Source organism: Pteronotus mesoamericanus, unplaced genomic scaffold (genome assembly GCF_021234165.1).
Source record: "Pteronotus mesoamericanus isolate MK-2021 breed Mesoamerican mustached bat unplaced genomic scaffold, CSHL_Meso_final contig_134, whole genome shotgun sequence".
Lineage (NCBI taxonomy): Eukaryota > Metazoa > Chordata > Mammalia > Chiroptera > Mormoopidae > Pteronotus > Pteronotus mesoamericanus.
Window position 1 is genome coordinate 1,330,493 of NW_026555061.1, and position 23,696 is coordinate 1,354,188.

At 61.9% G+C, this 23,696-nt stretch overlaps 1 protein-coding gene across 1 annotated transcript in view; it reads left to right on the forward strand.

Annotated features, from left to right (window-relative positions):
- Positions 1 to 5,132: 5,132 nt before the first annotated feature.
- Positions 5,133 to 23,696, forward strand: part of RPS6KA2 (ribosomal protein S6 kinase A2) — a 76,024-nt gene continuing 57,460 nt past the window's right edge. Inside the window, exon 1 of the mRNA XM_054595299.1 lies at positions 5,133 to 5,349. Within this exon, the coding sequence (XP_054451274.1) occupies positions 5,251 to 5,349 (99 nt within the window). The 5' untranslated portion in view covers positions 5,133 to 5,250. The remainder of the gene's footprint in view (positions 5,350 to 23,696) is intronic.

Sequence of the window (23,696 nt, forward strand, 5' to 3'; positions counted from 1 at the left end):
CTTACTTCCTGTCTCTGTGACTTCCTGGTTTGCACTCCATCAGCTTTCCTTTATTAGCGTTTCCTTGGACTTGGTCTAAGCTGCTGTTTATTCTCTCTATTGTGTTTCAATTTAAAATTTACAGTTTAATTTTAAGAGTTTTACTATCATTTACAAATCTGCTTGATGGGTTTATAATCCCATTTCTTTGGAACGCTGCCCATCCCCCTCATTGTTTTTTAAACATATTAAGCAGACACATCATGCTATTTAGATCAAATGGTCGGCCTCTGCTGTCCTTACAAACCTGGCTCCGCGATTTGTTGTGTCTGCCGACTTCGACGCCCGCTCCCGGGAGCCTCTCCCCCGGCGGAGGCCGCACTTCACGGCTGTGGCTTGGGCCCCTTGAATTCCTCCACGCCTGAGCTTCGGCCGCGCCTAAGGCGAGCCTCAGGGGACCCACAGTGGCCTCTGCCTGGCGCTTGGGGTGCTCGGTCCGGGCCCTCTAAGAAGTGAATTTGGCCAGGCGGTTTCCAGGCCGCCCTGGGAGCGCGACTCGGCCTCGCCCTGGCCGACCTGAGCTGCGGACACCTGCGGGGGAGAGTCCCCTCCCTCAGCCCCTCTGGGCTCACAGGGAAGAAGCTCCTGTCCTGCTGCGGAGGGAGGGGGGTCCCCAGCCCCCCCTACAGTTGGCTCCGCGCGGGGCCTGGCTTCCGCCGGGGGCTCTGGCCTCCCCTCCCGCCCTGCGGGCCGCCTTGTCCAGCCCCCCCCCGCCCCGCCCTGTTCCCCAGACCCCATTGCAACCTGCGCTCCGGGTTCCAGGGGCCGACACAGGCTCCCGGGCAACTGCTGCGCGCAGCATCGGGGAGTTCCCTCCTGGCCTCGTTTTTTGGCCTAAATTCCTTTTCCCCCACTTCCTATTGGGTCGGTCAAGCTTTGAAAAGTTGGGGACTCCACCCTCATTTTCACCGGCCTTTTCGTGTGTGTGAGGAAACCTCCGTCCACGCGCGCAGTCCCGGGGCTGCGTGAACAGAGCCCCCCACCATGGGGAAGGGGGCGGACCAGCACCCGGTCGCAGCCGAAGCCCCGCCGCGCCCGGGACCCTGAGCCTGTCCTCTGTGTGGCCTGCTGGTTCCCATCTCAAACAGAAGCATCTCGTGCCGGAAGGGCCGTCAAGGTCTATGAAACATTTTTAAAAAGATGAACCCTTCTTGCTAAAAACAAAACAAAACAAACAAACAAAAGCCTTCCGGCACGGATATTCTCCTTTGTACCCATTCCAGGTCTTGAGAGGCTTTCCTATGATGGGGATTTTATTTCTCCTTTTTAAGTAGCACAAAGCCTTCCTGCCATAGTTTCACCTGTTTCCTCTTTCCTGTAGCTGCCCCCCTTTTAAAGCGCCTCCCTAATGTGCGGGGAGGCCCGGCCGGAGCCTGAGGAGCCCCTCGCTTCTCCGTTCCCACTGAGCTTCCTCGCACGCTGTGCGAGCAGACGCTCTGCTCAACAGGAGCCTCCTCACCGACGCTGCGGTCGCAGAGCTTCCCTGTGACACTCGTGCGCTCAGCAGTGTTTGTGCGTCTCCTTGGTGGCCGTGCCAGAGCCCCGCGGACCGGGGGCTTCCAACGACAGGGACGTTGGTCCCACGGTTCCGGAGGCCGGGAGGCTGACCTCAAGGCGCGGGCAGGGCCGCGCTGCGCTGAGCCCGCGGGGTCCGGGGCTCTCCCAGGCCGCCTCCGGCTCCTGTGGTGGCCGTGACGCCCCCTGGCCTGCGGCGGCCCCGCTCTGGCCTCTGCCGTGGTTGTCACGCGGTCCTGGTCGCTGTGCCTGTGATTGGGGCACCAGTCGTGTTGGGTGGGGCCCCCCGCTCCACCCAGGCCGGCATCACCTCAGCCAGTTCCATCTGCAGCCGCCCGCCGCCCACGTGAGGTCAGCTCCTGAGGCCCTGGGGGTCAGCACCTCGACAGGCCTCCTCCTGGGGGGGCGGGGAACACGACCCCACACCCAACCCGGTGTGAGCGGTAGTAACGCTACAGAGGCTGCCACGTCCCACGGCAAGAATGGCTCTTTGCCCCTCCCCCTCTATAAAAAATAATTTCCAGAAAAGACCAGGCAAGTCACAGCATTTTCATCAAATGTTTGCATGTGCCTTCCCCTCAGGGCACCACGCGGGCATCCTTTCCGCTCAGCGCCGTGGCCTGTGACGGACCCCTTTGGTGTCCCTCCGCTGTGTCGGAAGCGCACTAATCTTGAACCAGAAAATGTAGCCACCCGGCAACCCGGAGCCCAGGGTCCTGCTGCCGGAGCGCGGCTGCGCCCGCGCCCAGGGCCCTGAGGGCCGGGGGGACCGCCGCCCAGGCTGTGCCGGGGAGGTGCTCTGGCCGGGGATCCGTGCCGCGTGGGCTGTCCTGAGCATGTGCAGTTGTCTAGGGAAGCGAGGACCCCGGCCGGTCGGCCTCTGGATTGCTCCTCCCCCCTGTGATTGCTTTTCGCAGACGCTGGCGCGTAGTGCTTGACACATTGAGAGTCTGCAGACTCGCTGACACCCAACCTGGTCTGAACCCTTTCCTTCCTGTGGCGTAAGAGGTGGCGGTCGGTTCGCCTCCCGGGGCCTCACCTCCGGATGGGGCTCCTTGTGTTTGTTTCGTAGGCTTCACAACCGTGTTACCAGGAGGAAATAACAGTGTGGGCCGGGCTCTTCGCAAGCAGCAGCCTCGGACAGTAATCATCGTAAAACCCCTTTAAACAGAGCGCGGCCCACAGGGGCCCCCGCCCATCGCCGCGTTGGTGGGGAGGCAGAGAAGCCAGGAGTGTTAACCCAGGGTGACACGGGCCCCGGGGCCCCGGGGGAGGACCCCTGGCACAGCCTGTGAAGGAGCAGTGTCCCCAGACTCCTGCAGGCACCGTGCAGGGTTGTGGGGATCACGGGAAAGAGGCGCGGCCAGCAGGTGGATGCTGGGGGGCAGCCAGGACGAGCCAGGCAGCGACCGTGGCACACACGGCATAGTGGACGCTGGGAGCGCGGCATGGGGGCACGGCTGCATCCCGGGGGACAGCGCGGGGCAGAGGCCGAAGCGAGGGGCCCGCCGGGCCCGCAGGCTGCGCCCTGCCCGCTGACCGGGGGAGCTATGCAAGCGTGAACGGGTTTGCCCTGGTCACGAAGTGAATTTCAGACTTGAACTAGGAAAGCTTTTCCTTTTCTTTGGTCTCGAGTTCTCCAAGTTCAATAGAACAGTGTGTTGCATTCAAATGTAGGGGCGTTGTGAACGTGCCGAAGGACCACGTCTCCTTCCCGGCCCCGCCACGCCCCCAGAGCTGGCAGTGGCGAACCGCCCTCCGGCTTCTGCCCAGTTAGCTGTACCTGCTCCCCCGGAGCAGCTGGGGGGGCCCTTCCCTTGTCCTGGAGCTGGTGACCCACTGGTGCCCAGTGTCTGTCTACTGCTCCCTTTGCCAGGGGAACATGGTAGAGCCTGCACCTGTCTTTGCATTCGCTTAGAGCTGGACCCCTAGGTGCTGCGGGTGGGGCTGGCGGTCGCAGGGAAGATGTCGCTTCCCAGAGCAGGAATAGTCGCCCTCCAACAGGACCCTCGCGGGAAGCAGGGACCACCTTAGGGACGCACAGTGGGAACAGGAGCCATGCCAGGGAGCTCAGGGTCACCACCCAGGGCCGCGGCAGCGCCCACACCCTGGCCCTGCACTCCCTGCGCTTGCTGCGGCGGCCGGCGCGCAGAGCTGCCTCACCAGTCCTGTGACCCGAAGCAGCACGGACCTGCCAGCTCTCCCTGGGTCATCTGCCCTGTTCGCTCCCTCCAGCACAGCCAGCCCGTCACAGGCATTAAGGCCCCGCCTGCTTCTGCCACGGGGGTGGCATGAGTCGTGGGTTTTCACAGCCGGCCGGCCGGCCTACCCGCCTGGGGACTTTTCAGGGGCCGAGCAGTATGCTAATGCGGTCGTTGGACCCTGTCTCAAACACAAACGCACCACGTGGGCATTGCACGGGAGGGAAACAAGCGAGGCTGCACAGATCCCTGCTCACAGATCTGCGACTGCCTACAGCCCTCCAGCGAGCATTTGTAGGGGAAAAAAAAGTATGTTTCCCTTTAAGGCAAATCCCTTGCTGCCCTACAATCAGCAGCTGGTCTCAGAGAGCCCTGCCTCTGCACGCGCTCCGTGCAGGCCCCATGGGTCATGCGTCCGGATGGTTTTCTATATATGGAGTCGGAGGTCAGGGAGGACGGATGCGCCTTTGTTCTGCAACCGCTGCCAAGGGCGGCTTCACCAGCCGCTGCCCTGTCCCCGACCACGTGGGCACCCTTTCACGGCCGGGGAGTGGCGGGCGGCCCCCCGGGGTCTGGGCTCCCGGGCTGCAGGGCCGAGGAGGAGAAGGAGTCGTGGGCCGGCCTGCGTGGGGCCCAGAGTTCCCGTCCCCACCCTCATCCCCCACCCCGGGTTTTGCTCCATTTTCTAGAAGTGTTTGTTAATCAACAGTTAAAGTTTTTGTTCGGCACAGAAGAGCATTGTGCCAAAGTGTGTAAATGTATGCTTTAAGGAAAGAAAACATAATGACACCCCTTAAGCTAGAAAAAACCCCGCAGGCCATCGGAGCAGAACGGAGAACCAGCGGCGGGCACAGCTGACCGGCCGCACCGCTGGCCCAGCGTCGCGCAGCACAGCGGCCCTCGGCGGGGCTCATTAGGCATGCGCCGGGGCGGGCGCTGATTGGCGGTGGGAGCGGTGGGCGGAGCGGAGGCGGGGCGGGGCTGCACCGACTGAGTACTACTCGGAGGGAGGGGGGAGGAGGAGGGGTGAGCTCCTGGGGCGGTGGAGCGGCGGGCTCTGATTGGTGGTAGTGGAGAAGAACAAGGAGATGGGTGTGGCTGGGCGTGGCGGCGGGCGCTGACTGGCGGTAGTAGGAGGGGCGGGGCCGAGAGGGGCGGGGTTGCTCGGGGCTGGTCTGTGCGGGACGGGGAAAAAGAGGAGGGAGCGCCTGGGGCGACGGGTGTTGATTGGCGGCAGTGGAGGCGGGCGGGGCTGCCTGGTCCTCGCCGGGCAGCAGCCGCCGGAGGAGGAGGAGAAGGAGGGATCGCTGGGGCCCGGCCGCCGGGGCCGGCTCGGCCTGCCCTTTGTGCCCGCAGCCTGCGCCCCGCGCGGATGGCCGCCCCGCCGGGCTCCCCGGCCACGCGCGCCCGCCCGCGGACCTAACCTCCGCGCCTGGGATGCGCCGGGGATGCGCGTCCTGCGGCCCTGCGGCTGCTCCCGGCTGGGCGCGGGGCGATGGAGCTGAGCATGAGGAAGTTCACCGTGCGCAGGTTCTTCTCCGTGTACCTGCGCAAGAAGTCGCGCTCCAAGAGCTCCAGCCTAGGTCGGCGCGAGGTAACTGCCCCTGCCCCTGCCCCTGCGCGCGCAGCCTCCCGGGGCCGCGCCGCGCCCCAGAGGATGCTGCGGGGTCCGCCGTCCGAGCCCTGCCCGGCGTCACAGGCACGGCGTCCGCGGGCGCCTGGCGAGCAGCGAGCGTGACTGGGGCGCTGTCCGCTGTTCCTGGTGGGACTTAGTAATAGGGGACCGGCCCTCGGTCGTCGGCGGGAGCTGCGTAAACTCTGCCCCTGCGAATTCCTAACTCATTTCGTGCCACGGTCTGGGCAGGGTCGGGGCGTCACGGGGCGCGTCGGGCGAGGGGCTGGCCGGCCGGGCGCCCCGAGCACAGGACTCCCCAGCCCTCCCCTGCTCGCGCGCGATGGGCTTGTCGCACAGCCGCCGCGAGCCGCGCCAGTGCTGCCTGCTGGTGCAGGTCGTTGGTGGGTTTGAATCGGCGCAGGATTCGCCCAAAGGAATGAACACACAGAGCAGCACGATGCGCTCCTGCCGGCCTGAAGGACGCCGATGCAGTGCCCCCCGCAGCCCCGGTCCGCCCCGTTCGCCCGGACACCCGAAGGGCCCGGGGCCGCAGGTCCTTTCGCCCGCCCGTCCCTCCTCATCGTGCCATCTGCGGGTTTCCAAAGCCGCCCGCGGACGGCTCTCTGATGTGCTTTGCATTTCAGCAGTCAGACCTCATTCCCTTCTTCCCGGCGCCCAAACTGCATTGTTGAATCTATAGATGACAAAATGGTGAAATTCGTTCCAGTGAAGAAGAGACGTTGGGATGGGGTTGGGGGGCGGCGCGTACCACAAGGTGGAGATCTCCGTTGACATTGCCCTTTTGCCTTTGGCACGGGCCTGGCGCCGACTGAGGCTTCGGCTTGGCTGTTTCTCCTGGTGTCAAACCAGTTGGAACAATGTCCCATTTTTCATCTTGGCTCCTTTGTTCGAGCTGCCATGATGTTCCATACAGCCCTTAAGGTCTTTAAGCAAAGCTCAGGAATAGGCGTGAAAGCAACGGATTACTCGATTAAAAAGTTTCCGTTATGGTATCACTGCATCAGAATTTAAAGTCCTGGAAAGGACCTCTGTGGCTGGTTTCTGACGGCAAACGTCCTTTCCAACAAACACAACTTATTAATCAGATGATGGAGGAGGGCTTGCTTTCACCCGCACGCTGACAGAGTGAGGCACAAGCTCACCGAGATAAGTCAGTGTCCTGGGACTTAGGCACTTTGAAAAGCTGGAGCTGACAGAGCCAGAAACTCAAAACAGCATTTGCCTTTGTACCTGATGAGTTTGTATTCATCGAAACACGAAGTTTCTCACACGGCACCTTTCCTTTATTGTCCTTTCCAAGGGGAGGCGCCGGTGTGAGCCCGTGGGGGGCGGCAGGGCACGCGCCCCTCCGCGTTGGCCCGGCACAGAGAGCTGTGTGGCGAAGGGCCTCGAAGGAGTGCGCCATGGAACCCAGGGTGGGAGGGGGCTGAATGAAATCTCTTCAGTGCGGAAATTGCATTTCTAAAAGCCATTAATAAAGCATCAGATGTGCAGAAGGTCTAACCGACTAGGAGGAGATGGGGTCTGTTGGCAAGGCGTCAGCGAGCGTTTGTCTGCCCGACACCGGGCCGGGCGCTGGTGATAAGTCACAGCCATGCAGCGCCGGCCCGAGGCTCCATCCTCTGCCCACCGTCCACCCGCTCCCATCGGGACGTCTGGATTTGGGGGTTACAACGCCACCCCATCCTGTTGCTAGGTGTAAAGGCCCCACAAAGCGGGGCCCTGTTGGGAGCCAGCCAGCTGATTCACTGTGCAAGCGTTCGGGGAGAGCCTGCACGGTGCCCATCTTTCTCCCGGGCTGTGTGGCTCTGAAAAATCAGGACCCAGAAGTCCTCTCCTCATGGAGCCTCCACTAGTCGGGGATCCGATCAGTGGCTTTCACCCAGTAAATTCCACTTCCCGCCCAGCTGCCTCTCCAGCTTTTTCCGGAGAGGCCTGCCTCTTTGTTTTTATGTTCACTGCCGGCTGTAAGCTAAGAGGCACTCATCAAAAAATGTAACGTTTTGCAGGGAGGGCTGTCAATAGTGTGAGGTTGAGAAAAGGGACACTTAGTTGCATGCTTCCTGCCTTTGCACTAATGAAAAAGATAACACAGTTTGTAAAAATGGGGTTTTATGGCCTCTGTGAAATTGATACTTCAAAATATTCCTGGAGACTGAAACATTTTGCTTTTTGAAATTCAAAATCTAGTGACACCAGCGGGAAATTAATGGTTACTTTAAGTTTGAAACAACATTGTCTTTATTAAGAAGGCCCTCGGGGAGACTGGATGCCTTCAGGCTTCACATCCAGGACCCAATGCTGGGTAAACGCTACCCAGTAGCGGAGCAGGGCTGCTTCCTCAGGCCGGCGAACAGCTCTGAACTGCAGGGCAGATCCTTTTGCAGCGTGTCAGCCCCGCGCCACCTGAGAGGGCTGCGTACTTCGCTCCGGCAAGGACAACTTCGAGCTCTCTAGGGGGAAACCAGATATCTTGCACAGACTCCTATGCGGCGTCCTGGAAGGTATCGGAGCTCAGTGTGTGCCAGCCCCTGACCCCTCAGAAGCCCCGATTTCAGGGCGCTGGCGATGTTGTCCGAGAACGGCAGCACCAGCTTGTTCTTCAGCCCATTTTACAGACGAGAAATGGGTCCCAGGGAAGTGAAAAACTTGCGTGTGCTCCTGCTTCGAAAATGTTGAGAAGGAAGCTCTTCCTGTAAGAGCTGTCCGTTATTAATTTTAGGCGTCTTGGTTGTGTGGCCATTGGAGTTTACCATGTAGTGGATGCGGCAGCAAGAAGGGCAACTTGAACTTTTGAAAGGAAATCACTCTGTGGCAGGTTCCGGAGTGTGTTCCGTCACCTGGAGCCATTCCGCAGAGCCTTTTCCGGAAGTTAGAAAGGTCCCGGGGACCGGGGCTTTGCATCAGACACACTCGAGCTGGGCTCTCACTCCCCACCGTTCGCGAGCGGGGCGGTTTCTTAAACTCCCTGGGCCTCACTTTCCTTCCGTGGGCGTGGGGGCGATAGCGGACCTGCCTCACGGGGTTAATGTGATTATGAGCCACCGTACGTAGAGACTTACCCTGGCGCGTGGGTGATAAAAACACCCGTCGGCACTGTGAGCTGCGGGCATTGACGACGCATTTGCTGCGATGACAGCGCTCCTGTTCCTTGTCCAGCGTCCCCGTGTGTCAGCCGCCCTGACCCGAGAACGCGTTCCCGGCACACGTGCGCACGTGTGCCCTTGCTGGGGCCCCGCCAGCTAAGGCGGCTTCTAGAGGCAGGAAGCGCCCAGCGCCAGGGCCCCGACCGCGTGGAGCCCGGGTAAGAGCCCTCCCCTCCCCGACCCTCGGGGCTCCCAGGCGGCCCCCAGAGCCGGGCCTGCAAGCCCCGGAGCCTGACGGGGCTGGGACAGGGCCGGCAGGGGGGGCGGGTCGTGGCTGGGAAGGTTTACAGGTTTTACGTTAATGAAAAGTGATGCCAGTTACTCAGGTAAGATTTATCTACCGATTTCCTAGAGGTATCAGCACTCAGAGTGAGTTCCCTCAGTTTGGGGTGACCCCGGCCAGAGGGCTTCGATCGCTGAACTGGAACTGTCTTTGACATTTGTACTGAAGGACAGTTGGGGATGCGTAAGGAGAACAAAATGACAGATTTTAACTGGGACGTCGACCGTGGTCAGCTGATAGTGGGCGAAGAATTTCATTTATTTTTTCCACCGTTGTTACACACTCGAAGCGCGTTGAGCATGCGCCATGGGCGCTGGGCCGAGTCGCTGGGCGGAAGAGTCGCCCCCGAGACCTGAGCACCCGGTGAGAGCGGCAGACACGTAAATGCAGCCTCCCCGCGAGGCTCCTGCGGCCGTGAGCCTGCTGGCGCCGTCGGCACTGAACGGCCGCACCACGTCCTCAGTTCTTCCCGTTTCTCACGGTCGAAGGCTACCAAGCCTCACCCGCGTGCGCAGGTGGCTACATTTGAGCCATGTGCCCCGTTTTTGAGAGAAATTTGGTGGCCTCTAGTAAAGTCAAGTTAAGGGAGTCCTTTTTTCCATGCTGGCTCCAGTCGTGGAAAAAAGCAAACTTCCTGGAAAGTGGAACATTCCGGCGTGTTCTTGGTGCTGGATAGGTAAACTCTTTTAGTTTTTGGGTGCTTTCCAGGAAAACCATTTTTAATTAAAATCAATCAGGGACTTTCAAGAAATGCACCCAAAGAAATTCTATGTTAATCTTGATTTTATTGAGCTGTCAGACCCCAGCAACAAAACATCAGAGGACACCGCAGTGACTGGTCCATGTCAGTGAATGCTTAATTTGCTTATCATCTTGCTTACCTATGCTTCATTCTAGTTTAAAGACACTAAACCTAGTTTCTTATTTCTGGTCATTGTTCCTGTGCTGTGCCCTCTCTACCAACTTCATTACATGCTTTCCTGACCTCCCAGAAAACTTCCCCAAGTATTGTGGCTTGCTCAAAAATATGTGACAAGACCCCAACATGCTGTGATTTCACGCCTTCTCCCCCTGCACCTCCCGCCCCCTTCTGTCAGCAAACCCGCGCGCCCGCCGCGGTCCGCCACCCCGCTCGGCGCCGCGAGACTCGCCGAGTATGTTTCCCACGCGTTCAGGAGGAGTGACAGGAAAGGTCCCCACATGAAAGTGGACTCTTCGCCCACGCCGTCCGACCCCCTGACTGCCTGGGAAACCATCGCTTGGCTGTGACCAGTGGCCGAGGGGCAGGAGACAGCTGTCCGGGCTCTCGGGGCTGGGAGGGGCGGGGACAGAGACCCTGGCCGTGCGCAGGGGCAGGGGGCAGGCTGGCCGCGCCGCGCCGACCGTTGGGCACGCTCGCGGCGCTCCGGAAAGGGCTCCTCTGCAGTGTGGGGTGGCCACCTGTGGGCTCCCTCCGTGTGACGTGGCCACTGGTCCCCAAGGCGGAAGCAGCGCTCTGAGCCCCTTGAGGGCCTCGCTTGCTAGACCCGCAAGGCCGGGCCGGCGCCAGGAGAGGCCGGTGTCCCCTCTGGTGCTCGGCTGTTATTTCTGACGACGCTGGACGAGGTTGCGTTGGATTTTTCCCCAGCATTCTATGTTTGCTGACACATTTACGCGGGTAAAAGCTAGGAAATTAAAGTCAAGTAGGAATTCTCGCCAAATACTCTGTTAAGCTACATGTGACTGAATCAAGCAAATGGGTCAGAGGCAAATATATTCAGCACCAAACAGCGTTCCCCGTGTGGGGTTGGCAGCTGTGTCGGAAGCCCCCCGCCCCCCCGCCGACGGGGTAGCTGAGGAGACGCGCGGCGGGGCCGCTGGGCTAAACACGAGGGCTCCCCCCACCCCCCACCCACCGGGGCGCGGCGGGTGAGTGGCAGGACCTCCAGCTGCACGTGGCGCCGGCAGGAGCCAGCGTCTGGGAGCCCCCGGGGCGCGCTGGCAGAGGCTGTGCTGAGCGCCCCAGCCCTCTGCCCCACCCAGGCTTCCCTGGGGCCCCTGGGGGCCGCCCCGCCCAGTCGTAGCAAGAATCCTGCTGAGCTGATTTGGAGAGGCCCCCACCCTTGATATCTGATCGCCCTCAGTATCTGATCTCCTGCCTCGTCCCACGGCACCCCCCACCCCCCCGCCCCGCCGTGCTGTCCAAGGCCCTGGCCTGCCTTCAGCAGGGACCCTGGCCGGTCAGTTTAGAGGGCTGCAGCCTGGCCCCCGCGTGCGTTCTCGGCCGCCGCCCGCCGCCCCGGCCATCCGTCCCCACCTCCCCCATCGTCCTGGAGCCGGGCTCAGTCCCCGCCCGGTGCGCGGCCCCCACGGCGGGGCCCCCCGAATACAGCCGTCCTCGCATCCTCAGCGAGTGTCGGGACAGCCGTCCGCACGGGCGGTTTGCACACGCTCCTTGGAGCCGCGAAGGGCGGTCAGGACACGCCGACCGGGCAGGGCCCGCTCGAGTCCCGCCACAGGCGCGGCGGCCGCTCCTCCCCCAGGGCGCGGGCCGGTGCGGTCCGAGGGCCCGCGGTCGGCGTCCCGGTGCCCTGACGCCGCGCGGGGAGCGCGGGGCCCCGCTGCCTGCCCGGGACTGCCCGCCTCGCTGGCCGCCCTTGTCCGGGCCCCCACGCTCTCTGTCCTGCTGGGGCCTCGCCTGGCCCCTTCGGCCCTTTGAATCCCTCTGACGCGGGGTCCCCGTGCCGTGATGCCAACCTCCAGTTACTGAGTGCCTGCCCGGTGACACGCGCCTGTCAGGGAAGTGTCCGCACCTGGCCCTCCGTGGGGTCCCGCACGCCGGCGTTGGCCGCGCCCTCTCTGCAGCGGGCTCTGCACCGCTTTATGGGAAAAAAGGCCTTCCTCTCCTGCCAGCCGCCGCTCCCCGCGCCTTCTGAGCGCACGTGCTGCGGGTCAGCGTGTCCGCGCGCAGCCGCGCTGCCTGGGCCGTGACTCTGGAAGGGTCCCGAGAGGCGGGTTTAATCTGCCTGGCTGTCCGCGTAAACGTAATTCGTGGGAACAGCGGCTCTCGGGAAGCGGAGGCGCCCCCGCGGCCCCGGCCTCGGCCCGCAGCCCAGAGCTGGGCGAGCCGGGGAGCTGGTGGAAATGATCGGTTCTGGCGTTTTACAGAAAAGGCGTCTTTTTCTTTTGGTTGGTCTACACTCCTATGTGAAATTAGTAAAGTTTGAAAAAATGACACGGAGAGTGAGCATTTAGCCTCTTGGTCTGCGTGTGTCCTCCAGTTGCCAGAAAAAAAGAGGTTCTCAACAAGATGGGCGAGCTCCGGCAGACAAGCTCCCCGAGAACGATCCGTCCGCCTCACGGTCGCCGTCGTGGGCTTGTGGGGTGGGCACGAGCCAGGGCGCAAGGCGGGGACCTGCTCTGCTGCGTCTGTGTGGCCGGCGTGAGCAGGGAGTCTCTGCAGCGAGGCATCCCAGCCGCGCTGTCCTGCCCAAGGCCCACGGGCTTCCAGCTCTTCCTCGTTAAAAGGGGCGGCCGGATGTACGGGGGGAAAGACGGGCAGTTTTTAGAATGGTTATGGGGGAAACTGCTCATTCAGGTCCCGATTTTATCACTTTTGACCCATTAATTGCACACTTTGCAGAACTAAGGTTGGAAGAATATTAACACCCAAATGCACTTTGACAGCTGGAGTCTAGCGTGGACGGCGTCTCTGTGAGGGTGAAAAAGTAGGGAGGCCGCCCACTGTGAACCGTGGGTAACCCGGGGGCGTGGAGAAGCCACAGGGCGGCATCTGCGGGAGGGGCCGGGAGGGGCCGGGAGGGGCCGCGGGGGCTGCGGGCGCTGCGGGGCCCCGGGCTGCACGGCCCCTCAGGGCGCCCCAGGCGCCCGTTCACTCGGCTGTGCACACCGCCGGCCACCGACCCCCGGCGCCAGGCCAGAGGGACCCTGTGCAGGAGGCCCCACCCACAGGGCAGACGCGTGCCCAAGGCGCCGCGGCAGATGCTGGTGTCCTGGGCTTGCGAAAGGGACTCTGTCTGGTCCACTGTGAAGGTAAAGGAAGGCATGAAAGCCAGGCGAGCGGAGCAGAGAGAGCGCTTGCTCTCAGCGCGCGTTGGGTCCTCGCTCCTGCTTCGTCTGCGGTCACACAGGGAGCAGGGCGGCCGGCGGCTGGGAGAGAGGAGCCGTCCTGCTCCCCGGCCCGTGGCGCGGACCCTCAGCCTCGCACGAGTTTGCCGCGTAAGACGACACACAAAACTGTGACACACAGGGCTCGCGAGTAGGAGGCCTTTCCTGCCCTGGAAGCATCCGTAGACTTTATACGAAATGCATTTGTCAGCGTTTGGCCTCCTGACACGTGTGACCTCAGGGCACATTTGCCATATCAGCCGTCACGAGCGCTTGTCTTTGAACTGTGTCCTCGGCTTTCGCTTAGAGGTGCCGCATGGCCAGTTCTCTCAGGACTCAGGAAATTCACACTAGTCCCCTGTGCGTCCTCTGCCACCGCTGCATGTGCTGGTCGGACCGCCTTCGGCTCATGGGAGAGACAGCCGCGTGCCCGTACGCCACGGTGCTGTTGTGCAGCTTGAGTGTGGCAAGAGGGGCCTGCTTCTCCCGCGGCGTCTGAGGGCTGTGTGCGCCTCGCCGCCGCAGCGCCCCGCGTGCTTCCGTTCCCGGACACCTTTCCGCGGGACACGTACCATTGAGCGTGGCTGTTCCTAGCAAGCTCCTGGGCAGCAAAGGAGATTGTGTTGAAATCAATAGCAAGAGGTGTAACGAGGAGACAGGAGGGGAGGAAAAAAATCAAAACACGAAAAAAACAGTGCTCCTGGCTGTCGCTTTGTCACGTGAGTGATCCAGATGCTAAAGCAAATCGCTGTCCGAGTCTAGCCCCAGGAAGCCAGGTTTTTACCTGTTACAGAAAGGGAGGGAGGGAGGTGAAAGAATGATTATAAAAATATATAAAAGAGAACAAGGCTATATGATTCACAGCTAATAAATCCTCTTTATCTCGGTATGAATGTACAAGGGTACCATCTGATGGTCTGACTCTTCCAGTTGGTGAATTCCCCATTTTCAAGTAATCACAGGTTAATAAAATACACTTGACACTAAACTATTTCTGAATAAAATTAAGCCTTTCATAACTCAAACCGTGCCTCACGGTGTTTCGATGTTCCCAGGCCCTCGGCATGAATATCAAACCTGCAGTCAGCCCGCCGCTGCGCTGTACCCGCGTGATCTCAGGGAGAAGGGCGGACCAGCTGTGGTTCCCCGCTGAGCGGCCGGCAGTCCCTGCCGTAATAACCTGGCGGGCAAACTCAGATCAAGGCCTTAACATCTCGCCTCACACTCGGGGACCCCGTTCTCACACATCTTGCGCAGAGCCGCAGTGCACGCGGCACGTTTGGAAGGAGAGCCACACTCTGCTGTGTGGGTTGGGAGGGCCCGATCTTCCTGTGCCTCCCCTCCGCCCCTGGCCAGGCCACAGGACCCCAGGGTCCCAGAGGACCCCAGTCTGAAAGCCGCCAGTCTAGACCGGCATTCACCCAAGGGGAGGCGCTGAACAACAGCCTCCTTATCTTCAGCACCCCCAGCCCTCGTCCCACGGCAGAGGGACCGACCCTAGTCTGTTCTCCTGTTCTCCGGAAGCGTAGCTTCCAATAAATGAACCCCCAGCCTTACACTGTTTAGTTACTCGTGCTTAGTTCTTGTTTCTCTTTCATGAAAGTCCTATTTTTAGAAGACACGCGTAGCTTCCCGGGTGCTTGGGCTTGGGATAAACGTGACTTCGTGTGCCAGTGTGCATTGCCTGTGGGAGAGATGGAATCAGCGTCCCGAGGACGGTCCCGCATCTGCGAGGGCCAGGCCGAGGGCGACAGAGAGCGGGAGAACGGGGGGGGGGGGGGCCGGGCCCCTGGGAGAGCCGCCCTCACGGCTTCCCCAGCTCCGAGGCGTGGCCTCGGCCGTGTGGCCGCAGGGGCGTTTGCTGCAACGCCTTTAAGATCCAAATAGGAGTCAGAGGTTACGTGCTCCGTGAGACGTCGGAGCCCCTCCGGAGCCCCCTCCCTCCCAGGCGACGGGGCCCCGCGGCCGTAACTGGAATGCTGGGGGCGGGGGTTGCCTCCCCGCACCGTGGATGGTGACGTCAGAGGAGAGGATTTTGAGCCCCGCGTTGCTATATTTGCGGCGCCCCGTCGGACAGAGTGGACGTGGCTGCGGAGACGCCTGTTACCAGCACACACGTGAAGTTGCCCAACTTCTCAGCCGAGGGCTGCTTCACACGCGGCTGTGGTCCTACCGCGGGGGTCCGCATCCCACGAGGGTGACGGTCCACCCCACACCCTTACCGCCTTGAGCAGATGCCCACGGTCGTGGCCCCTCACGCACACAGCCAGTGCCTTCTGGGCATCCGAGCAACTCCCAGCTTTTCCTGAGAAGTGACTCCGAGGCAAAGTTGGGCACGTGAGGAGCACGCGCTCTGCCGTAGGAAAGCCTCCTCTTTGGGTCGCTCAGGGGTCATTTTGTCCTGCATGCCCCGGAAGGCCACGGCCTGTTTCCCCCACCGTCAGTGTTATGCAATCTAATTCATGCACCATACAATCCACCCACCTAAAGTGTATAATTCCATACTTTTTAGTAATTTCGCAGAGCTGTACAGCCATCACCACCCCCTACGTTTTGGGCTCCCTCCCCAGAACCCCCGTACCCATTCGCTGGGACACTCCACGGCCCCTCCAACCGCGGAGGGACCGACTAGTCACGCACTGTTACATCTCTGTGGGGGCCCGCTCTGGGCAGCTCACAGAAACGGCATCTGAAAACAGGTCCCGGGACTGGCGCCCTTGGCCATTCGCGACGCTCGTGAGGCGCCGCCCACTGCGGCAGCTGTTCCGCGTTGTGGCTACAACGCCCGTTATTTACCCGGCAGTCGGCCGGGGGGCCTGTGGGTCGTTCCCACTCACTGGCTGCTGTGACCGGTGCCGCTCTGAAAGCCGGTGACAAGCTCTGCCTGGGAGCCTGCTTTCACTCCTCCGGGTGGGACCCCGGCCCTGGAACGGGGGCCCGTGGTGACTGTTCCGGCCGGGGGCACCATCCAGACCGGCTCCCCGAGGGGCCGCAGCGCGCGCCCCCCCAGGCGCAGCCGCGTGGCCGTGTTCGCCCTCGGTGGCAGCCGTCCCGGCAGGTGCGCAGGCTGCGCCGCGCGGTTTGGTGTGTTCCTCCAGCGGCCGGCGGTGCTGGGCAGCTCTTCCTGACTGTTGGCCGTGGCTTCCTTGGAGAAGTGCTTGCAATCTGGCCGTTTTTAAAACTGAGGTGGTTTTTTAGGTTGAGTTGCAAGCGTTAGTTGTGTGTTCTGGATACGAGTCCCTAGCCTCATATCCTGCTTGTAAACAGTTCCCTTCATTTTGTGGGTTGTGTTTTCACTCGCGATGACGTGTTTGAGGCACACGTGCCATGACGTGCTGTGGAGCGTGGGGTCTCTAGCTTGGTTCCTCCGCCGTGAGCCCGCCGGTAGGCGTATTTCTAAGGAACCGATTCTAACCCGACAAGCGCCCAGGTCTGTGGGTCTCCAAAGAGACCGGCTGCGGGCGGCCGGAGTCGCCTGCACAGTGATCACTGTGCAGCTGCCGTGGTGGCAAACGGCTTTGAGGCATCCGTCGGGGGGCGACCCCGCCCGTCGGGGTGCCGAGGGCTGGCCTGCCTTTCCTGCAGGGCTGGTCCAGGCGCTGACCCCACTTGGGACGCGGGGGCCAGGGGCCCGGGCGGCGGCAGTTTGTGCCTTGGGCCGAATGCATTGGGCAGGACGAGGCCCTTCCATCTCTGTGGTTTGTCACATTTTCACTTCAGGTCTCACTATCTCAGAGCGCAATCAATCTTCAGGCTTGCTCCTTTCCATGAAATTTCTGGGCCATTTTTGTTTTTATGCCGCTTTCAAACATCTCGCTGAATGCACAAAGGGGCGTGCGTGGGCGTCCCTGCCTGCGCTTCTATCTAAGGAGCCGCCTCCACAGCGCCCCGGCAGCGGGGACCGTGGGCTGCGTGCTAGTGTTTGGCTCTAAAGTCACAGCAAATTTAAGTGCTTAGATAGACAGCGTTGCACCTTAAAGCAGAAAGAGGAATAGCCACTAGAGACCCGCAGGCGTAAGTTAGCGTACTCTAGTCGGGTGAAGCCGGAACTTTAGGGCCCCAGAGCAACCGCATCTTTGAGGCTGTGCCTTCCCAGAATTACCTCCGAAGGCACTTGTGATCTAATCAAGAGACGAGAGCGACGTTCACGAGGTCACCGTGAGCGCTGCGCGGCTCCGTGTTTGAGCGAAGGCACAGACCGCGGTGGGTCTCTGCTGTCGGAAAGCCCGCAGGGAGGCGACGCGCTCCGGGAGGAGGGAGGGTCTCGGAGGGCGCCAGGCCTCGTGGGTGCAGTGAACACGCGTCCCCTGACCCCGGGCCTTAGGAACCGGGACCCAAAGGCAGGTGACTTGGTGACTTGGTTGTGACTTGCAGCTTCTCTCGGGCCAGAACCTTTGGAGAAAGTCTGACGGAGCTGGTCTCTGCGTGGCCGGCGCGAACCGGGCGCTGAACTGGGAAGCGGGAGGGGCTCCCAGTGAGGAGCCCTGAGCCAGGGAGGGGCCAGCGGCCTCCTCGTGCCGGGAGCAGAGCTTCGCGGCTGAAGAGTGTGAGGGGGCCCCCAGAGCCCCGGGGGCTGCATGCGCCGCATCCGCAGGCGCCCGTCCCGCCCCCGCCGCCCCCTCATGGGAGCACCTGCACCGACCCGCCTGGCGCGTGGGACGGCGCGGGCACCTGTGGGCGCCGGTGACTGGAGGGCCCAGGGGCCCCCGGCTGGCTCTCCCCCACGCCCGCGCCTCCCACCCTCCATGGCGAGTCTGGTCTCGAACACGCCAGCTGAGTGAGCTCACAGTGGTTTCAGCTCCCCGGCCGGCAGGCCGAGGGCCACCCTGGATGATGTTAAACGTGGGGTTCATCTGCCTTTATCTGCCTCTGGCTTGTTTCCTTTTCTTTTTTTTCCAGTTTTCCACACGCTCACTGCAAAAGTTTTATGTGAAAGTGTTTTTATAAGCAGTGTAGAGCTATGTCGATTTAAGTTGTGGATACTCACATCATGAAAACATTGTGATTCATATGGATTTGAGACCATTTTCTATATTCTATGTACCTGCTAGCATACAATTTGCTTACAAGTAAAGAAATATGGCTTGATTTTTATTCCTCTTTCTGAATGGCCAGTTAGTCACACTCAGGTAGACTAGTTAGTTGTTTTTGTTTAGTTTTCTTTTTAATACTTTAACTCTTTTTTCCTTTATCGCCATCCTTTTGAGGTGAGGGCAAGAGATTTTTCTTTTTTAAAAAAGAAGTACTGGATACACAAGCTATTTCAATAAATTGCTCCTTATGTCCAACAGGCAAAAGCAAGGCAGGTTTCAGTAGGAATAGGAATAATATGAAAAAATGACTTCAGGTGTGAAGTTTAATTTCCTCCTGATTCTGATAAGACCATTTTCAAAAGCACACACATTCCATTTGCTATTTCTAGTCACTTTTTGAAAGAAAGAGCTTCTTTTCCTGCCAATTTCTGCACATTTCAAATTCCATCTCGCTTACATGGCCCGCATGCGGCTTCATTCTTCAGTCCTGACAACGGGGTAAGAACAGCAACTCTTCCATTGAAAGAATCGTCGTTTTGAGCTCCCATTCACTTTCCCGGCCAGGCTGTGCGCTTGGCGTTCCCGGAGGCGCCGGCTCGGAGAGCAGCCCTCATGGGCCCGAGAGGCGCCAAGGGAGAGAGACGGCCGCATTCCCACGGCGGCCGGTGCAGGGCGGGAACGCACCCCGACCGGAGCGGCTCGTCTCTGTCGGGGTCCACCACGTGCCAGGAGCTGCCCCGAGACAGACCCCAGGATGAGGCAGAGGCCGGCTCTGCCCGGAGCCGCATCTGAGCGGGAGGGCAGACCTTGACGGCGCTGGCACAGCCGCGAGTGGACAGAGCAGGGGGGACGGTGCCCCACGCCCCCGACGGAGGGGTCTGATCTAATGGTGGCTGGGACACTGTCGTGGAGGAGGGAGCGTTCGCTACGAGCCGTAGCCAAGGCGTTGCGGGTCAGTGGGCGCAACTGGGTGGGAGGAGGGGCCCGTGCGACCAGCACGGCCAGAGCCGCGGGCGTGCGCCTGGGGGACCCGCCCGGAGCAGGCCGCGCGGCGCCCAGCCGTCTCCCACCTCCCCCGCATCGTCACGGCCACGCCCTGGACCTCGCTGGGCTGCTGGTCGCCCGTTGTGCGTCTGGCGGCTGCGTCCCGCTCCTCGTTCATTTTCTGTTTAACACGAGTAAGGCCTCATGTTTATCTGTGTAGTTTCGGTTGTCTTTGTTAGAGCCAACCTTGTAGTCTGCCGGCGTTTTTAGAGCGATGCGTTCTGCCACCCAGCATGTGAACTGTCCCTTCAGCCTCAGCAGCTCCTGCCCCCCACCATCCAGGGAGACCCCCATCCTGGCTGGCACGATCGGTCAGTCGCCTCCCTCGGGTGGGCTCAGGCCGCGATGACGCCACCAGGAGCTGCCGCCTCCTCTGACTTGGGGGCCCTGGGAAAACCCAATGAAGCCCCTTCCCGAAGCCGGGGCCGCCCCTCCTCCCCGCCCGGGAGCCTCACGAAGGAGCCAGGGCCTTGGTCTCCTCCCTCTTCCTGCCGCCCTGGCCGCCCTGGCCGCCCCGGCCCGGATTCCGGTCGGCCCAGCGTGTGCTCAGCCCCACTCTTGTTGCCTGGTCCGTGGGTCACGGGACCGCCCGCCGCCCTCAAAGCCTTGGCCTGCCCTCGGTGGCACTTCGGCCTCCTCAGAAGCCACCAGGAGTGGGTCCTCAAGGCCAGGCTGTGACACTGGGACAAGCCTGCTGGGCGCTTGCCACGCCCCAGCTGACCTGGGCCGGTGTCCCCCGGGGGCTGAGTCCCCATCAGCAGGGAAGGAGCAGAGGACGGAGGGAAGATAGATGGAGGCAGGAATGAGAATCGCCAGTGCTCAGACACAAAGTGCTTTGTTTGCTGACCTGTTCCTCCCCCCGCCCGCCTTCGCCCAGAGAAAACAGGCTTCCTTCCCCCGACACGGAGGAAAGACTGTCGGACAAACAAAGACACTTAGGACCCAAATGTTTACAGCTTTACCCACACAAACCACTCGTGACTGAGTTCATGGTGAGCGCATCCCAGGATGTTTCACCAAATATCTTGATGTTCAGAGGATCGTCTGACCCCAGCTTCTCCACGCAGAGCGGCTGTGAGACGGGACCGAAGGCAGCCTGACTTCTCAGCGCTTCGCGGTCCCCTGCCCAGCTCCGTGGTTGGGAACCCGGTCTGGGGTTTGCAAACGTCTTCATCCGTCCATGGGCCCCTCCGAATCCTCCCGGTAGGAGCGGAAACGCCTGTGGGAAACGGGAAAGCTGCGCGGGCTGCCTCCTGCAGGGCGGCCGGCGGGCGGCGGCGGGGGCGGGGGGCGCGGTGAGCCCGCAGCAGGGCCCCGCAGTGCCCCTCGTCCTCCCTCCGGAGAAGGGCCTTGTTTACTTCCTGCCTGAGAGGTGAGCCGTGGGGGACTGACGGCGTCACGTGATTGTCAGGCCCTCCTGTGGGAGCAGGCGGCGCCCGGCGTGACTGGAGATGTCGCTGAGACCCAGTCAGACGGGAACGGCGTGGACCATGTTCGCGGGAAGTCAGACACCGTCCGCCCCAACGCCCTGTCCGCTGCCTGGTCTCGGTGGTCCCATTCTGGGGACAGGACTCCAAATACAGCATCAGGAGCGGGTGACGCAGCCAAGGACAGGCCTGTGTGCGGCAGGCCGGCGTCCCCAGAGAGCAGGGCCCGGCACACGGGACCTTGCTGCCCGCCCGCCCGGCTCAGGAGAACCGGCGCCACGGGTTAAATCCAGAGAAAACCTCGTGAAAATTTTGGTTTTGCGTATACTATTAGAGCTATTATCTGGTGCACTATCGGCTACCAGATCTTCGCCTCGTTTTTCTAAAGTCACTGACATTTTAACCTAACTTTCCCTTTGGTACCTAATATCTTTGCAGGTCAGCCTTCCCCGCCTCCCCATGTTTTCCGGTAGAAGAGAAGCCCGCCCTTCTGCCCCCGCTCGCGGGCCAGCCAGCGCAGCCCTGCGCACCGAGAGCCGGGCTGGGGCCGGACGCCACGTGCGGCCGCCGCTCTCCGCGCTGGCCAGCTGCCCCAACGCGCTTGCCCATCAGCTGTCCTGGCGCCGTCGCAGGCCTGTGCGTCGTCCTTCACCCTCCCGTGGGCCCTCTGGGCAGCGCTTCTCCTGCTGCTGCTGCTGCCCGAGACGTCAGCGTGCTGGCCGGCGTCCCTGTCTGTCCTCCTCTCCCCCGCCCGCCGCGAGTTCTGCCAACGGTCTGGCCCATGGCTGCGGCCTGGCCGCCGGTCCAGCGAGCTTACCTCTTTATCACGTCATCTTCCCTCCTTTTCTAGTCCTGTGAGCGCCGAGCGATCTTTGTCAAAGGCGCTCTCTTTCCCTTAAAGGTCTGGAAGGCGCGTGGGCTTGTGTTTGTTGTGTTACACGTTGCGGTACAAACTGCACCGTATAGACCGCCGAGAGCGGCCGTGAGCGTCCTTGGGGGAGGGCGGGCCCCCGGTGCTGTCTTAGTCGGAGTCCGCGTTGCTGCCCGCCGGATCAGCTCCCTGTGGCCGTCGTGACCGCCGCCCCCCGAGGGCTTAAGCAGCAGCGAGGTGCGCCCTCCCTGCTCGGGAGGCCGGAAGCGTGGGACGCAGCGTCCTCGGCGGGGCTCACTCTCCCCCAAGCCTCCCCTAGCCTCGCCTCCCCCCGCTTCCGGGGGCGCCCGGCGCTCCCGGGCTGTGGGAGCGTCACCCCAGGCCCTGCCTGGCATCCGGGGCTCTCCTCGGCGTGTGCTTCCTCCCTCTCCCCGGGGCTCCGGGCAGGCTGGCTTAGCCGCCCCCACCCCCACGGCGCGCGCTCGTCTCAGCCAATTACATTGGCAACGGCTGTGCCGAAGAAGGTCACACTCTCAGGGAGTGGGGGCTAGGACGCCACCATGTTTCTTGGGGGACACCCTCAACCCCAGCGCATGGCGGTTACCATTCCAACGGAAGCGGGGCCACCACGGCCAGCCTCAACACATTCCGCCGCCACCGCACAGGCCTCCCCGTTGGAGGGCTCTTGGCTTTGCTCCGTGGCTGACGCCGCTCAGGTGGGCCCCGGGCGCCTTCTGGGAGAAGAGGGCCGGCTGGTGCCTTTGCGAGCCCTGGACGTGGGCTCTCCTTGCATTCCTCCGTCTACTAAAGATTAAAGCCGTCCATCCGCGCCAGCTGCTCCGTGCCCTGAAGCAGGACCGCCTGTCTCCTGGGCCTGAGGGGGACGCGCGGTCACAGCCGGGAGCCCGTCCCTTGGCCTGACACTGACATGGTATGTGCCGGACCCTCGCGGCTCTCGGTCCCGCCCGTTCCTGGGAGGGCCTTGCTGCTCGAACCCAGTTCCCAGTGCGGGAACTAGGAACTCCCTATTCGGATCGTATGTCCCACTGTTTCCAAGTTTTCAGCAGAAAGCGAAAACAAAACAACACAGAACAGAAGCCTGGCCTCATCAGGCAGGCTCGGTCTTCGCTGTTCAAAGCCGCCGCCTCCTCCAGTCCCTGTCTCACTCGAGCCGACTGTCTCACCCTGCAGGCCCTGTCCCTGCCACAGTCTCTGTCCCCGCAAGGGGCCCCGCCTCCTCTGGGAAGCAGCCTGTCCCCAGCGCCCCCCCCCCCCCCCCCCCACCCCCCTGCTCGCAGCGCCCATGCATGTCACGGTGCGCGTCCACGACCGGTGTCTGTGTTGGGGACGTAAAGTCTTCTCCCCCAGTCAGGTGCAACTTCGTTCTGTTCACATTACAAGAGTTTAGTTTATCTTGTCACAAAGTAAGAGAGTTAGAAATTTTGGAAATGTTTCTAACAAACACAACCTGTGTGGGCATAAACCCTTCGTGAACGTCTTTTGCGGGACGTATACAAAGCACTGTTTTTAAGGGAGAGACGTTGGGGACACGCGTGAGGGGTGTGCAGAGCCCTGCTTTTCCCTAAGTTTCTGCTCAAGTCGGCGTTGGAGCCAGCGGGACAGCTGCGGATGCCGCTCCGGGCACTCATCATCCGCGGCTAAAAACCGTACGGGTAAAACCAAAGGCCCGCGGGCGGGGCGCACCGTTGAAGCAGCTTTTCCACAAGACATGTAGCCCTTCAGTGCAGCCCCAGCCCACGGGCACAGCCCCGGGTGTCAGGAAGGGAGGAGACGCCAGCGGCGGAGGCTGGCCCCGCGCCAGCGAGTCGGGCCGTCTGACGGCCCGGCCGGCGTGCACAGGGCGGTCGGCGGCGCCTAGAGCGCGTGTTCGCCCAGCTCCGCTCCGGCGAGTCGTGCTGCTGACAAACCTGCCCGTTGCTGTGCTTTCTTCACGTGAAAACGGGCAAGGCACGTGGGGGGGGGCCCTGGGCCCCCTCCGTCCCGTGCTCACTTTTTCCACGCTGGCTGTTGAACCAAGGGACGTTTGGCTTTTGCTGGTGGCTGGAGGCGACCGGCCCCGTGGCCAGCGTTTTCCTGTCAACATGGCCATCTGTTTCCAGAAAGCTGGGCTCTTTTTAAAGCACCTCCCTTATGACAGAGTGGTGGCAACTGATGTCCTCGGGCGGCACGCTGCCAGCTCCGCTGAGACGCATCGGGAGCTTAGAGCTCTTCCTCCTGTTCTGCGAAGGGCCCACGCCCCGGCCTCCCACCTCCGAGAGCCCCTCGCGCGCCCACTCCTCCTTGTCCCGCGAGGACTGAGCCCTGACGGAGCGGCCGTCCTCTCCGGTGACTTGCTCACGGGCGCGCCGCGGCGCCTGGCCCGTGGGTGGCCCC